This window comes from Onychostoma macrolepis, chromosome 16 (genome assembly GCF_012432095.1).
Source record: "Onychostoma macrolepis isolate SWU-2019 chromosome 16, ASM1243209v1, whole genome shotgun sequence".
Classification (NCBI taxonomy): Eukaryota; Metazoa; Chordata; class Actinopteri; order Cypriniformes; family Cyprinidae; genus Onychostoma; species Onychostoma macrolepis.
Window position 1 is genome coordinate 21151709 of NC_081170.1, and position 13098 is coordinate 21164806.

Consider the following 13098-nt stretch of genomic DNA (forward strand, 5'->3'; position numbering starts at 1 on the left):
AGTAGCATTCTAAGATAACCAAATAAATTTTTTTAATTATAAAAAAATGTGAACAGTGGTAATGTAGTGTTTATCTGTAATTAGCCCTATACACTCAGAAAAAAAGGTGGGGCAGTACCTTCTCAAAATGTATATTTTTGTACTTTTTAGGTATAAATATGTACACTTTATGTACTGATATGTACCTTTAAAACACCAATATGAACCCTTTAGATACCAAAATGTACCTTTTGAGTAGGTACCATCTCAGCGACAGCTTTGAACCTTTTTCTCTGAGCATGTATAACGCTAGAAGTCTAATGGATGTCTATTTTGATAGCTTTGCCATACAATACATTTATGTTAAAAGGAGAACACTAACAGATGTTAGGCCTCTGAACTGTTATTTCAGTTAGTAAATGGACACAAAACGGATGTTGACATACCATAACACTATCACCACTGCACAATCTCTATTGGAATGATGTTTAGAGCTGGCAGAAGTGTTGCGTGTGCATTTTAACTGATTTCTATTCTCTCTCACTTCCTCTTATCCAGTCTCTATCTAACCTTATTTCTGTCTTTCTCAATGTTCTTCCCCTCAGTAAGCCCCACTAAAGAGATAAAGGTGGTGTCGGCAGTACGGCGGAGCAGTATGAGCAGTAGTTGTGGCAGCAGCGGTTATTATAGCAGCAGCCCCACACTCAGCAGCAGCCCCCCTGTGCTCTGCAACCCAAAGTCTGGTAAGAAAAACCCCCTTCTGTTCTCAAACATCCCACATACATCAACCAATTTGGGCATTTCAGCATAAAAATTATGCACATCATCTTTAAGTAAGCAAATCAGTTTTGATGTCTTCTTGTCTTCTTAACCGTCACGTTTACATTAGGAAACCAGTTAGCATTAGCTTTAGCATTTATTTTTTACACCATCTCAGCTCTCTTTTTATGGTTAAATAAAATGGCCCTACTTTTTATAGCACCAAAACACTATGCATTTCTCAAGCCGCAGACGACTTACAGAGATTCCGTAAACCATATGCTGCTCTTTGTGGGCTTTTAGGTTTTCAAATTGCTAAGGATGAATTGCTATAGCTTTCTCTAAGTTTTGACTGTGGTGTGTTACTGTTCCTTTAACAGAACATGCTGTGTAGATCGTGTCATGTATCTGCAGCAGATACGGTAGATATCTACTATGTTTCTAAAGAGCTCTGTGGGTGAATCAGAAGGTCGTGTGTTTGTGTGCTTTTAGGCCATAAAGCCACATCAGCCAGTTCTCCCTCTGTTCCATTTGGCCTTCCTCCACTGTAATTGTGCTTGTTGACAGTAATTCTAAGAGGCGTCGGCCATGTAGTTCCCATGAACTTTTTCTCCCCTCTGACAGAGATTCTCCTTGTTAACTTGTACCAGCAGAATGAGTTAACAAGATTATATTTAAAGTAGTAGTTCACACGGTAGATCAATAGTTCAGAATTTCCTTGGTATTATAATAGTGTGGTCACATTTACCATTACTCTGTGAAATTTTGTGGGCAAAATCCAGTCATTTAAGTCATCTGCAGGAGTTTCATACGAGGGCAAAAAGGTTCCCTACACAGATTTAGCTTGTTGGCCATGCACATTCAACACTTTGACCAACAGAAAGCTGGTTTGTTTTAAAAAGTGACTATTGTGTGAGTGATTCTACTCTATTGCTAATCAACAATTGACCTTTTTTCCTGCCAAATATTACAGGAATTTCTCTAATATGGCCACACGTTAACAGTTGAGAGCTTGTTCAATGTTTACACATTAAAGCCGATTATACGTACAGTTAGGCACAAAATGGAAAACAGAAGACGTTGGACAGTCTAAAATCTAAATCATTATTCTTTTATACTATTGAAAACTTGAATCCGATTGGTTGGCGAGCATTCTAAGGTGTGCAATTATTTTCAGGGAAGTATTGCTGGAAGTAGTTCCAGGCAGGTCTTGACCGCATTAAATGTCCATATCACTTTGCCGAATGATTTCAATTATTTCAAACGTCTACAAGACTCTACTTCAGCAAAAAAAACTAAAACCTACAACGATACTGACCAAGCAAATAAATATAGAGGATAAAAATGACAAATTATTTCCACAAAATTACATTTTGTTATGTACAGAAAGCACATACTCTCTTTCTCCCACTCTGTCTCCTAAACAAATGTACACACGTACAGAACAGACACACAATCAAACAGAAACATGTTGTCAGTGCTTCTCTGACGATTTCATCAGTAAAATAGATATGAACTTAAAAGCTACAAAACATTTCTCACTGGCGAGAAAATACAACGCTGTTATGAAACAGATTCCTATTGGAGACACTGCTGCCGAACATTGCTGAGAGATGCACAGAATCACAGAGGCAATTCACACTCACTTAATCTCTCTCTCTCTCTCTCTCTCTCTCTCATAACTTCATTAATAACTGCATTAGTCTGCTATCAATGACTGAAGCCTCCATTACTAGGTCTAAAATGATGTTTTGGAAGTAATCCTACACGCAAGAGCATTTTAAGGACAAAAACCTGATGAATGTCTTGAAATACAACATCTGAACAATGTGTTTAGATGTGGTAACTGTAGTATAAGCAGAATAATTGACTCTGGTCCATTGAATTATTAGTCTTGGTCGCATTACCACATCGGGTGTGCCTTATTTTCTATTAATTCAACATCCTATCATCACTTATTCCTTACATAATGTTTCCCTTCACCAAAGCTCCAAAATGTACTATCAAAGTGGTATGGAGTTCAATTATGGTACAGCAATACCATTTGACACAAAACACGAATGTCGATTGTGCTTATCGAGAGAAAAAAAGTCTTACAGCTTAAGAACGAGTATATGATGACAGACTTTTTATAGTTTTGGATGAGCAATCCCTTTGTTGTATTCAAGCTCTTCTCAGGGTGAGTGAATGTGTTAATCTTGATTACTTGATAATGCTGTCTATCACCACCCAGTGACTAATCTAAACTAAATCTGAGAAAAAAATAATCAGGACAGATTGTAACATGCATTTTCTCTTCACACTTATTTTAGTATATCTCAATTTGTGTTATCCAGTTGTAGCTCCTTTCTGAGTGAGTGTTTGTGTGTGGAGTAGTGAACTCTCTGACCCATAAAAACTCTCAGGCTGAGAACTTTGAACAGTAGTAGTACACGAGTAGTGTGTGTGTGTGTGTGTATGTGTGTGTGTGTGTGAGAGAGTCTGGCAAGAACACATCGTCCCCTTCAGGAAAGGCAAGGAGCACAGCCAGCAGGCAGAGAGACAGAAGAACATTTTATACATGCACAAACCCAGCGTCCTCCTCCTCCACCACCAAATTAGAACATTGGCCTCCATGGCGATCCAAGACGAGCCTGAAGCATGCCTGCAATGAAGCATTCCACACCTACCACATGACTCAGCTTTCACTTTACCACAGCACAGCTCCTGCTCTGCTACAGTGAGGCCCACTGTTAAAACCAGACCTGTTTTTTGTCCAACAACAACGCAGATCCCAAATACAATCTGTCATCAGAGCATTTAACGTTATAACATGTTGCACATTTTGAATTTGTGAGGAAAATAGGCTGCTTTTCCAGATGTTGTGTTTAATGCTTGTGTGTTTTACACGAAACACCGGTGTATAAGGGGACAAGCATGTTCTGGGTTTGGCAGGGCTGTTGCATGCCTCTGATTGGTCAATTTACTCATCCAATCCTGGGATTACTGAGCTCTCCTCCCAAAATTGGATGAAAACAAAATGAAAAAATGAATAAGAGAGAATGAGAGAAACAGTGAGGCCCGATACATCTACTCGTACACTTTTTGTTGGCATGTTATTATAAATATTCAGTCTCTCTCTTTCTCTCTTTCTCTCTCTCAAACACTCATACACACACACACACACACACACACACACACACACACACACACAAACATACACAAACAATCCTTTTCCTTTGCGTTAAAAAGGATGTGGCACTGTGTGTGAAAGGTTATAGGCATGTACAAAATCACTTTGAATAGGAAATGGAAAGTTCGTAGTTAAGAAAATGCATGGCCTTGTGTTCCCTATATGCACACGTACAATGAATATTATGAAACAATGAGGGATGGTTCACTCTAAAACAAACACCTGTCCTTGTTTACTCACTTTATTATCATTCTTGGTTTGCATGCTTTTAATTTTTTTCAGTGTTTAATTTTTTCAGTGTAAACACAAGAATACAAATATTAACTTATAGGTCTTGTTATACAATGGCCATTCATAGTAATCTTGTCTGTCAAGTCCCAAAATTAACAAATACACACCAAATAAGTAGTATGTATATAAAAGTTAACTTTAAATATTTTAAACATATTTTTCTTTATTTTTTTTATACTGTTACAGTTTCATTATTCATTCTGCTTTCTAAATGTATATAATTAATAATGATAATTTAAAAAAAACAAAAAACAAAACAAAAACTATATGTATATCTTTTCTTTTTAAATTGTCCATGTATATTCGATCAGTGATCAACATGCAAGTTTCTCCTTGCCATTGATACTAACTTGTTTACTGAGAATTGCAAGGCAGTATTTTAGAAATAAGGCAATAAATACAAAATTATTTGATCACATATACAGTAATATTGTAAAATATTATTACAATTGAAAATAACATTGTTTCTCTTTTAATAGAGTTTAAAATATAATTAATTTCTTTTCAGTTTTATACATATATCAGTAATTATTTAATAGTGGCTACAAAAAAGACATGCTAAAAATAAATGAACACAAAGTAAATATTTTCCAGATAATATTCGTATGGCTAGATCTGCATAAAGATTCTTCAAAAACAGGAGACAATATTTGAGAAAATAACAGCATACAAGTTTGGAATAATACGTTTTTTTTTTTTAGAGAACTATTCATTATAGACACTACCTTTTTTGTTATTTGCAATGTCCTTGTTACTACTCTTTAAATTGGGCTCTGATCAGCCAATCAGGATCCAGTCAATAGCTGTGCAGTTAGATCCTGGATTGTGACCAAGTGGTTCAGGTTTTGGCTCACTCATTACATTACTGATGAAGAGATCAGGCTGATTAGAACCTCTTGTGTTAAATTAGACCATCATTATCAACCTCATTATTTCATTAAACACAAACCTTCAGTGCTCCATTACAGCTTAATTACTCTCTCTCTCTCTGTGTGTCTCTGAAGAAGCACATGTTTTGTTTCAGGATGTCTTTGTGTCGACTTTTTAAATGTGGGATCATGGACTGCAGTATTACTGTACATAATGTGAGGAGTAAAGTAATGAACCAGTAGTGAATCAGACTCAGTGTTGTTGCAGTGAATAGATAAACATGATTCTTTTATACTATGTGTTAAATAGTCACATGATTTACTGTCTAGAGTTCATAACTGAGGAACATTGTGTGTATGTTATTTACAGTCCTGAAGAGACAAGTGAGCCCAGAGGAACTTCAGACTCCTGGTGGACTTTACATAAAGAAGACATTCACAGTAAGTCACCCCACACACACACACACTCCTGCCAAATGTGCTCAGTCTCCAAGCTCTAATTGCATAATTTACTATGTTTGGTTCTGAGAATCCATTTGCAGGGAGGGAAAAAGTTCACAACTAAAAATAGCGAGGAGGTTTTTCCTCAGATGCATGTGGAGATGATTCTAATCCTCAACTGGATCAACAGGAAAAGGAGCAATTTAGGAGCCTTTGAAACTTGATACTCTGTCATCAGCTACCATGTACCTTACTGTGTCTCGTCATGTACTACACATGTTTCTTGTCATGCATTTTGACCTTACTCAGGAAGTTAATGTGTTTGGATGTGTGTTTACAGATTGTAGGAGACGCAGTGGGATGGGGATTTGTGGTGAGAGGAAGTAAACCCTGCCACATCCAGGCAGTAGACCCCGGCGGACCCGCTGCGGCAGCGGGAATGAAGGTACAGTAGTCATACTATAAAAATTTGTTATAGTGAGAAAACAGTATGTCTCATTCTACAGGGATGCACTAATATTGAAATTTTGACCAAACCCATAAGCCAATAATTATTTTCAACTTCTGGCCAATAAACCGATAAATGGACACAACCCACTATAATCGGGCCACTGGTCACTATAATCGGCTCTTAAAGGGATAGTTTATGCAAAAAAACCCTAAAGCCCTAAACACACTGCACGATTTTCAAAGATTGGCATCATGAAACGATCGTGGCGATTCCTGTGATCGTGGCTCCTAATCGGTGGTCCTGTGTCGTACAGTGAGAGAGGTTCAAAGACGGCCATTGTCATGATCTTGCGAACAAAGATAGCCTACGAACCGGCTCCACTGGTCAAAGGTTAGGTTATCTAAATTCCGACCTGAGCTAGACCCTATTTGTGACAGATGTAGGCAGGCCCCTGCAAGCCTCTTACATATGTTCTGGACATGCCCGAGTTTGTATAACTTCTGGAAATTGATTTTGATGCATTTTCAGAAATAATGGGTTTGCCAATAGACCCATCTCCTTTCATTGCTATATTTGGTGTTACAGCACAAAACACGCACTTCAGTAGCTATAATTGTAAAATGTTAGCCTTTTGCACACTACTGGCCATAAGGTTAATATTGCTTAAATGGAAAGACCCTTTTCCCTACTTTCCTCCACTGGATTAAAGAGATCATGCAGTATCTTAAACTGGAAAAAATAAGATACTCTCTTCAAGGGTCTTCTCAGAAATTCTATGCAATCTGGCAACCTTCCTTGTCATTTGTTGAAAAATACAAGTAGGGAATACAATCACAAAATGTGTATAATTGTGTTGTTTTTTCCTGTCTTCTTTGTTCAATGTAATTGATACTTTATGTCTGATAGGTAAAGGGTTGGGTTGGGGTATGTTGGTGTAATTTTGATATTTCTTGAATATTATAAAATCTTAAATAAACAGACCTTGTTCAAAGATAGCCTACGATACAGCATGATCATCACACAGTGTGTTTGCTGGTACGATTCACGTTTATTGACCAACCAATAAAAAGGCGATATGAAATGAACTTGTCGTGGCGCTAAAACATATAACTGCTTACCTCAAGCTCTTATTCCTTCCTCTTTCGCCACCTCCACGTTTTTTTTCAGCACACATAAAAAATACAAATCAACAGGTGTCATCATCGTACAGTCTACACACACTTCGTTGCCAAGTTTATTAGATCCATGTCGCACAGTGTGATATGCAGTGATCTTATAGGATTGGTAAAATCGTGCAGTGTGTTTTGGGCTTTAGGCCATTCAAGATGTAGGTGACTTTCTTCAGTAAAACACAAATGATGATTTTTTTTTTTTTCTGAACTCAACAAGGACCATGAGTTCAGCAAAAAAAAAAAAATCATCATTTGTGTTTTACTTTTTCTCGTCGCTTTGAGAGTCAAGAAAACAGGTTTAGGTATAACACAAATGAACACATGTGGCTTCTGATAATATATTGAGGTACATATGACAATGTATATGCTTGAGGCTGTGGATTACAGATTGTAATGTTTTTGGCAATTTTTCACAAGCGAAATCAAGTCATTTCGATAGCAATCCATGTGATTTTGCAACAAATTCAAGTATAGGCCATGCAAATTTGTCATGTTGGCCACCAGAAAGCTCCTTGGTTTTGAAGTTGACTTCTGTGTGAGCTGTGTTTCATAGATTGCTACACTATTGACAATAAACAATGGACTTTTTTCACCAAAATTTCACTAATGTGACCACATCTTCAGAGGGAAAGTGCTCTTTACAAAATAGTGCTCGTAAATCATTATGTTTTGCTATATTACATTGCTATCCTTTTAATGCTAGATTATGATCTAAGAGATACAGAGATGGAAATGATGGAGATCACAAAATACTCAACTATACTAACCCACCCACAGTCATTTGACCTTAAGCACAGTACACTGAGTGGAGCCATCATAATGTACTTTGGTTGCCGATCTGAGTGCATTCTCCTCAAGAGCACTCAAAATATAGTCTGTATTCCAGATGTTTCTTTAAGAACATCCTGTTTAAAACACCTAATATCTACTCTGTGTGTGTCTAATTTACAGTAGTGACAAATGGAATAATGCCTGCCCTTCCTCCTTTTTAAACAGTGACCCTAATTTACAGCAATAATGAACCATTACAGTTATGCAACTTAAAAAAAACACAACTCCTTCAGCGTCACTTCTGAATGCTCATTACATAAGGTCATGTTTGCATACTGAGTGAATACACTTAGTCTGTTTTTGAGGTAAAGGCATTGTGCTATTTAAAGACAAACTTTTGAGCAGAGGCTGTAATGCTGCACCTGCCATGCTTCCACTGACATCTTTTTGTTGTAATGAACATTGTTGCAAACATAATGAATATATATATGTCCTTAACAAATTTACTAGACCACAACCACCACCCAATGTAAGGTTTGTGCCACAACTGTTGTCCTAAACTAACAGTATTGGTGATTAACAAAATAAATTTTATGTTTCTATATTGATTAATCCACCAGTATGTTTAAGCTCTTTAGTCACAGTAGTGTTTCTAATGCTGAAATATAATTATTGTTGTTATTCATGAATTTTCAAATTACAAGAGAATGTTTGAATATTATATTATTCATTGTGAGATTCTAATTTATTGATTTAATTAAACCTTTTCTAACATTATTTTGTTGAGTTCTGCTGACAGTGTTATTGATTACTTTTTTTTAAAATTAAAAGTAAGTAGTAACTTAATGAAATCCTCTTGATAAGTTCTCAGCATGCATTGCACAGAACTGGATAAGTAGAATTCAAGTTGAAAGAAATTACAACCCAAATTCCCGGAAATGTTGGAACATTTATAGAGAACATAACAAATGTTTAAACTGAGAAATTTTACAATTTGTACAAAATGCACAAAATGAGCTCACTTCAAATTTGATGCCTGCTACAGGTCTCAAAATAGTTGGGACGACGGCATTTTTACCATGGTGTAGCATCTCCTCTTCTTTTCAAAACAGTTTGAAGACGTCTGGGCATCGAGGTTATGAGTTTCTGGAGTTTTTGTGTTGAAATTTGGTCCCATTATTGCCTGATATAGGTTTCCAGCTGCTGAAGAGTTCGTGGTCGTCTTTGACGTATTTTTCGTTTAATGATGCGCCAAATGTTCTCAATAGGTGAAAGATCTGGACTGCAGGCAGGCCAATTCAGCACTCGGACTCTTCTACTACGAAGCCATGCTGTTGTAATAGCTGCAGTATGTGGTTTTGCATTGTCCTGCTGAAACAGACGTCGTCTGGAGGGGAGCATACGTTGCTCTAAAACCTTTGTATACCTTTCAGCATTCATAGTGCCTTCCAAAACATGCAAGCTGCTCATACTTTCAATGACTCTCTGTGATCATTTAAAAATCCCAGGATGTCTTTCGAAAAGAGTAGAGGTGTTACCTCGGCATCCTGGCCAAATTCGCTTATTGGCCTCTGACCATCATGGCCTCCTAACAATCCCCATATCTGCTGATTGGCTTCATTTCCTGTCTCCTCTTCACCAATAAGCTGGTGTGTGGTGGGTGTTCAGGCGCACTATGGCTGCCGTGGATGCTGCACACTGGTGGTGGATGAGGAGACCCCCCCCCTCACAATGTAAAGCGCTTTGAGTGCCTAGAAAAGCGCTATATAAATGTAAGGAATTATTATTATACCAAATGCACATCTTTACTTCTGACAGACCCTGCCTCTCTAAGACATCCCTTTTATAGCTAATCATGTTACAGACCTGATGTCAATTAACTTAATTAGTTGCTAGATGTTCTCCCAGCTGAATCTTTTCAAAATTTCTTGCTTTTTCAGCCCTTTGTTGCCCCCGTGACAACTTTTTTGAGACCTGTAGCAGGCATCAAATTTGAAATGAGCTCATTTAGTGGATAAAAGTGTAAAATTTCTCAATTTAAACACTTGTTATGTTCTATATGTTCTAGTGTGAATAAAATATTGGCTCATGTGATTTGAAAGTCTTTTAGTTTTCATTTTATTCAAATTTAAAAAATGTCCCAACATTTCCGGAACATAATTTCATTATAAGTTGTCATAACTCAAAAAGACTGATATAAACTACTGAGCCAAACATTTGTACCTCTTAGCACAGAGATTACAACTGCTGGAGTTGTATATAGGCACCTAGTGTACAAATGATGTCAAAACAGATGTTTTGAACACATGCTGACAGTTAAGCAAAATGGCAAGCTTTCACATGCTGTTTATTTATCATTTGAATCTGATAACGGTAATGGTATGACTCATTTCTGATGGTAGTGCCATTATGGGTCTAACAGGAAGGACATAAAGGCTATTACGTTATTCATTTGCAGAACCTCTCTGAGAATTAATATAGCTGATTTTAAAAAGCACTCCTTTACTGTTCTCCTGAAAGGTGTAATTGTGCCTTGTTGCTGTACTGAGAAAAATTACGATCCGTTTATTGTGTCATATGTGTAGTTTATATGCTCTATAATCATTATGTTGTGTTTCCACACTTTTATGTCTTTATCAAAGTACAAAAAGGGTGTACCAAGTGTAACCAAACATAAAACTGTTGTTGTTTTGCCTCATTCTCCTCTCTACAGGTGTGTCAGTTTGTGGTGGCAGTTAATGGACTGAATGTGCTCAATCTGGACTACAGGACTGTCAGCAACCTCATCCTCACTGGCCCCAGAACAGTGGTCATGGAGGTTATGGAGGAAGCAGATTACTGAAGACAGCCGCTCTTTAGTGTTTCTGTTCTTCTCTCTTTCTCTTTTTTTTATCTTAGCTGGACTTTCTTCAGTGAGTCAACGTTCTGTTTAATGGAACATTCAGAGAAGTGAACTCTTAATTCCGTTCATTATTTTAATTCAAACCATTAGCATGACACTAATCCATGCCTTGGAATCCGTGCCTCCCATTGGCTCCTCATTGACTGTTACTAGTCCATGTCAGCTAAGGCTGTAACTGGACAGATTATATGGGAAAAGCAGCTGCCAAATATCATTTTTAGCAGAACCGTAGCATTTAAAACACTCTTGGTAGGTATGCCAAACTAATATATGTGTGCCATTCAGGTGAGAGCATAATTCAGTGCTCTTTTTCAACTGTTTCATCATTTAGAGTTTAGGCTGTGAGATTTGGAGATTAAAGGAATACAACATTGTATCAGGTATTTTATGACCTTAGTGTGGTTAGTTTAAAATAACTATTTTATAATTCCTGTCATGCTTGCCGGGACTTAGTAAAATAATACATATTGATAAATCCATCCGAATGCAGGGGACAACCAACAACAGCACTTACAGACTTTAGGTGAAACTTGAGAGTGAATGTTTAAAACATTACGCACATCTGAAAGATGCTGTTGTACTGTAACTCATGTCTTGTTGTGAAAGTAGTTTAAAGTTTCTGTCTTTCGTCTAAATGCCATCAAAAAGGCAAGTAGTTACCTGTAAAATGCTAATAGTATATGACTATTTCACTTTATAAAAGTGTTACGACAGAAATGTACTTTACACAAGTTTGTAAACGCAGACGATTGAATAATAACATGCATTATTATTCCGGATGTGTTTTTATTCAGGAAAGTTGCTTGTTAGTTTAGAGGTTATCTTCAAACCTTTAAACTGTTGGTCCATTTTGACAGAGGTTGATATGAAAGAGAAAAGTAGTCATAAAAAAAACGCTAATTATAAATTGCAGTCACGGTCAGAGACATTTCGGAGTTTGTGTGTTTATACGAGTCTGCTTTCACATATTTGCGTAGAGTATTTTTCAGGACTTACTGTTTTAACTTTGAAACTTACTGCCATGAAAAATTTAGTATAGTCATGTAGTGTGTTTATACTAGAGTAAATCAGTCATTAAGACATGCCTACGAATTCACTCACCAAATGATCTAACTAGTTTAAGAAATACATTTGTAATTCTATCTAAGGGTTTATTAGAGAAATTGGAAATATACAGTGGTGCTGTATATGCAAACTCTTATATGCATGTATATTGTACAAAGCAGCATCTGTGTAAGAATGAAGACATGAAGACACAACATGATATCTATAATGTGCTCATCTTCCACATATTCCTCTCTGTGAATACTTTTTTGCAGGTTGCTTATTGTGCAATTGTACTCATTTGTATTGATGAGAATGACAATTAACAGTCACATGATGATCTTTTGTTCTTAATGGAAGTAAGCTTGAATCTTCTGCCTTAATGACCTGTATTGTGCTGCTAATTCTCACGGCTGGTCACGTAACATCTGTAATGATAAAGTCCTCTTTTAAAGAGGGTATAGGTGAAGATTTAGGGGGTGATCATGACAATCAGCATCAGGGTAGTCTGCTAAATACTGGGCCAGATATGTGCCACATCTTCCTCACTGCCGGGAAGTCTAAGCTAATTGAATAATCTTATAGTTCTTCTGTCTTCTGTTATGAAATGGAATGAAAAGGAAAGTTTCATTTAAAACTCAAGTTCAATGCACTTGTGTCTGTTTAAAGGGATAGTTGACCCAAAAACAAAAATCACGTCCTCATTTACTCACCTTCAAGCTGTTCCAAACCTGTATGGGTTCTTTCTTCTGTTGCACACAAAATAAGACATTTTGAAGAATGCTGGTAACCAAGCAGTTGATGGTAGCCATTGACTATGTAATTCAATGGCCGTTCATTTTATTTATACAGGTTTGGAACAACTTAAGGGTGTGTAAATGATGACAGAATTTTTATTTTAGGGCAAACTATCCCACGGAGTAAGCTCATGGTACCATAGTATTTCTTTGTGCAGCTCTAATTCATGATTAATATGTGTTTTGATTAATGTTTTATTAAACTTCTTGATTTCATTTAAAAACTGTCTTCTGTGCCCTCTCTCTATTAAATTTGATTACAAATTACATTTATATTAATATAAGATTCTCAATCTGTAACATTTTCAAGCGGACATATGGACTCCACCGGTTAGTGATTAAACTGAAATCATTCTGTATATTTCTCATTTAAAATTTAAATTTGAATGCCAGATTTTCAGTCTGGCCTCAGACTATATTAATGTATCAAATCCTGAGACGATAACTGAG

General features: G+C 36.7%; 1 protein-coding gene across 1 annotated transcript in view; it reads left to right on the top strand.

Annotated features, from left to right (window-relative positions):
- The window catches only part of deptor (DEP domain containing MTOR-interacting protein), a 30363-nt gene extending 17497 nt beyond the window's left edge, over window positions 1–12866 (top strand). Inside the window, exons 7-10 of the mRNA XM_058747316.1 lie at window positions 585–722; window positions 5441–5511; window positions 5852–5956; window positions 10619–12866. Of these exons, the coding sequence (XP_058603299.1) occupies window positions 585–722; window positions 5441–5511; window positions 5852–5956; window positions 10619–10747 (443 nt within the window). The 3' untranslated portion in view covers window positions 10748–12866. The remainder of the gene's footprint in view (window positions 1–584; window positions 723–5440; window positions 5512–5851; window positions 5957–10618) is intronic.
- The last annotated feature ends 232 nt before the right edge of the window (window positions 12867–13098 follow it).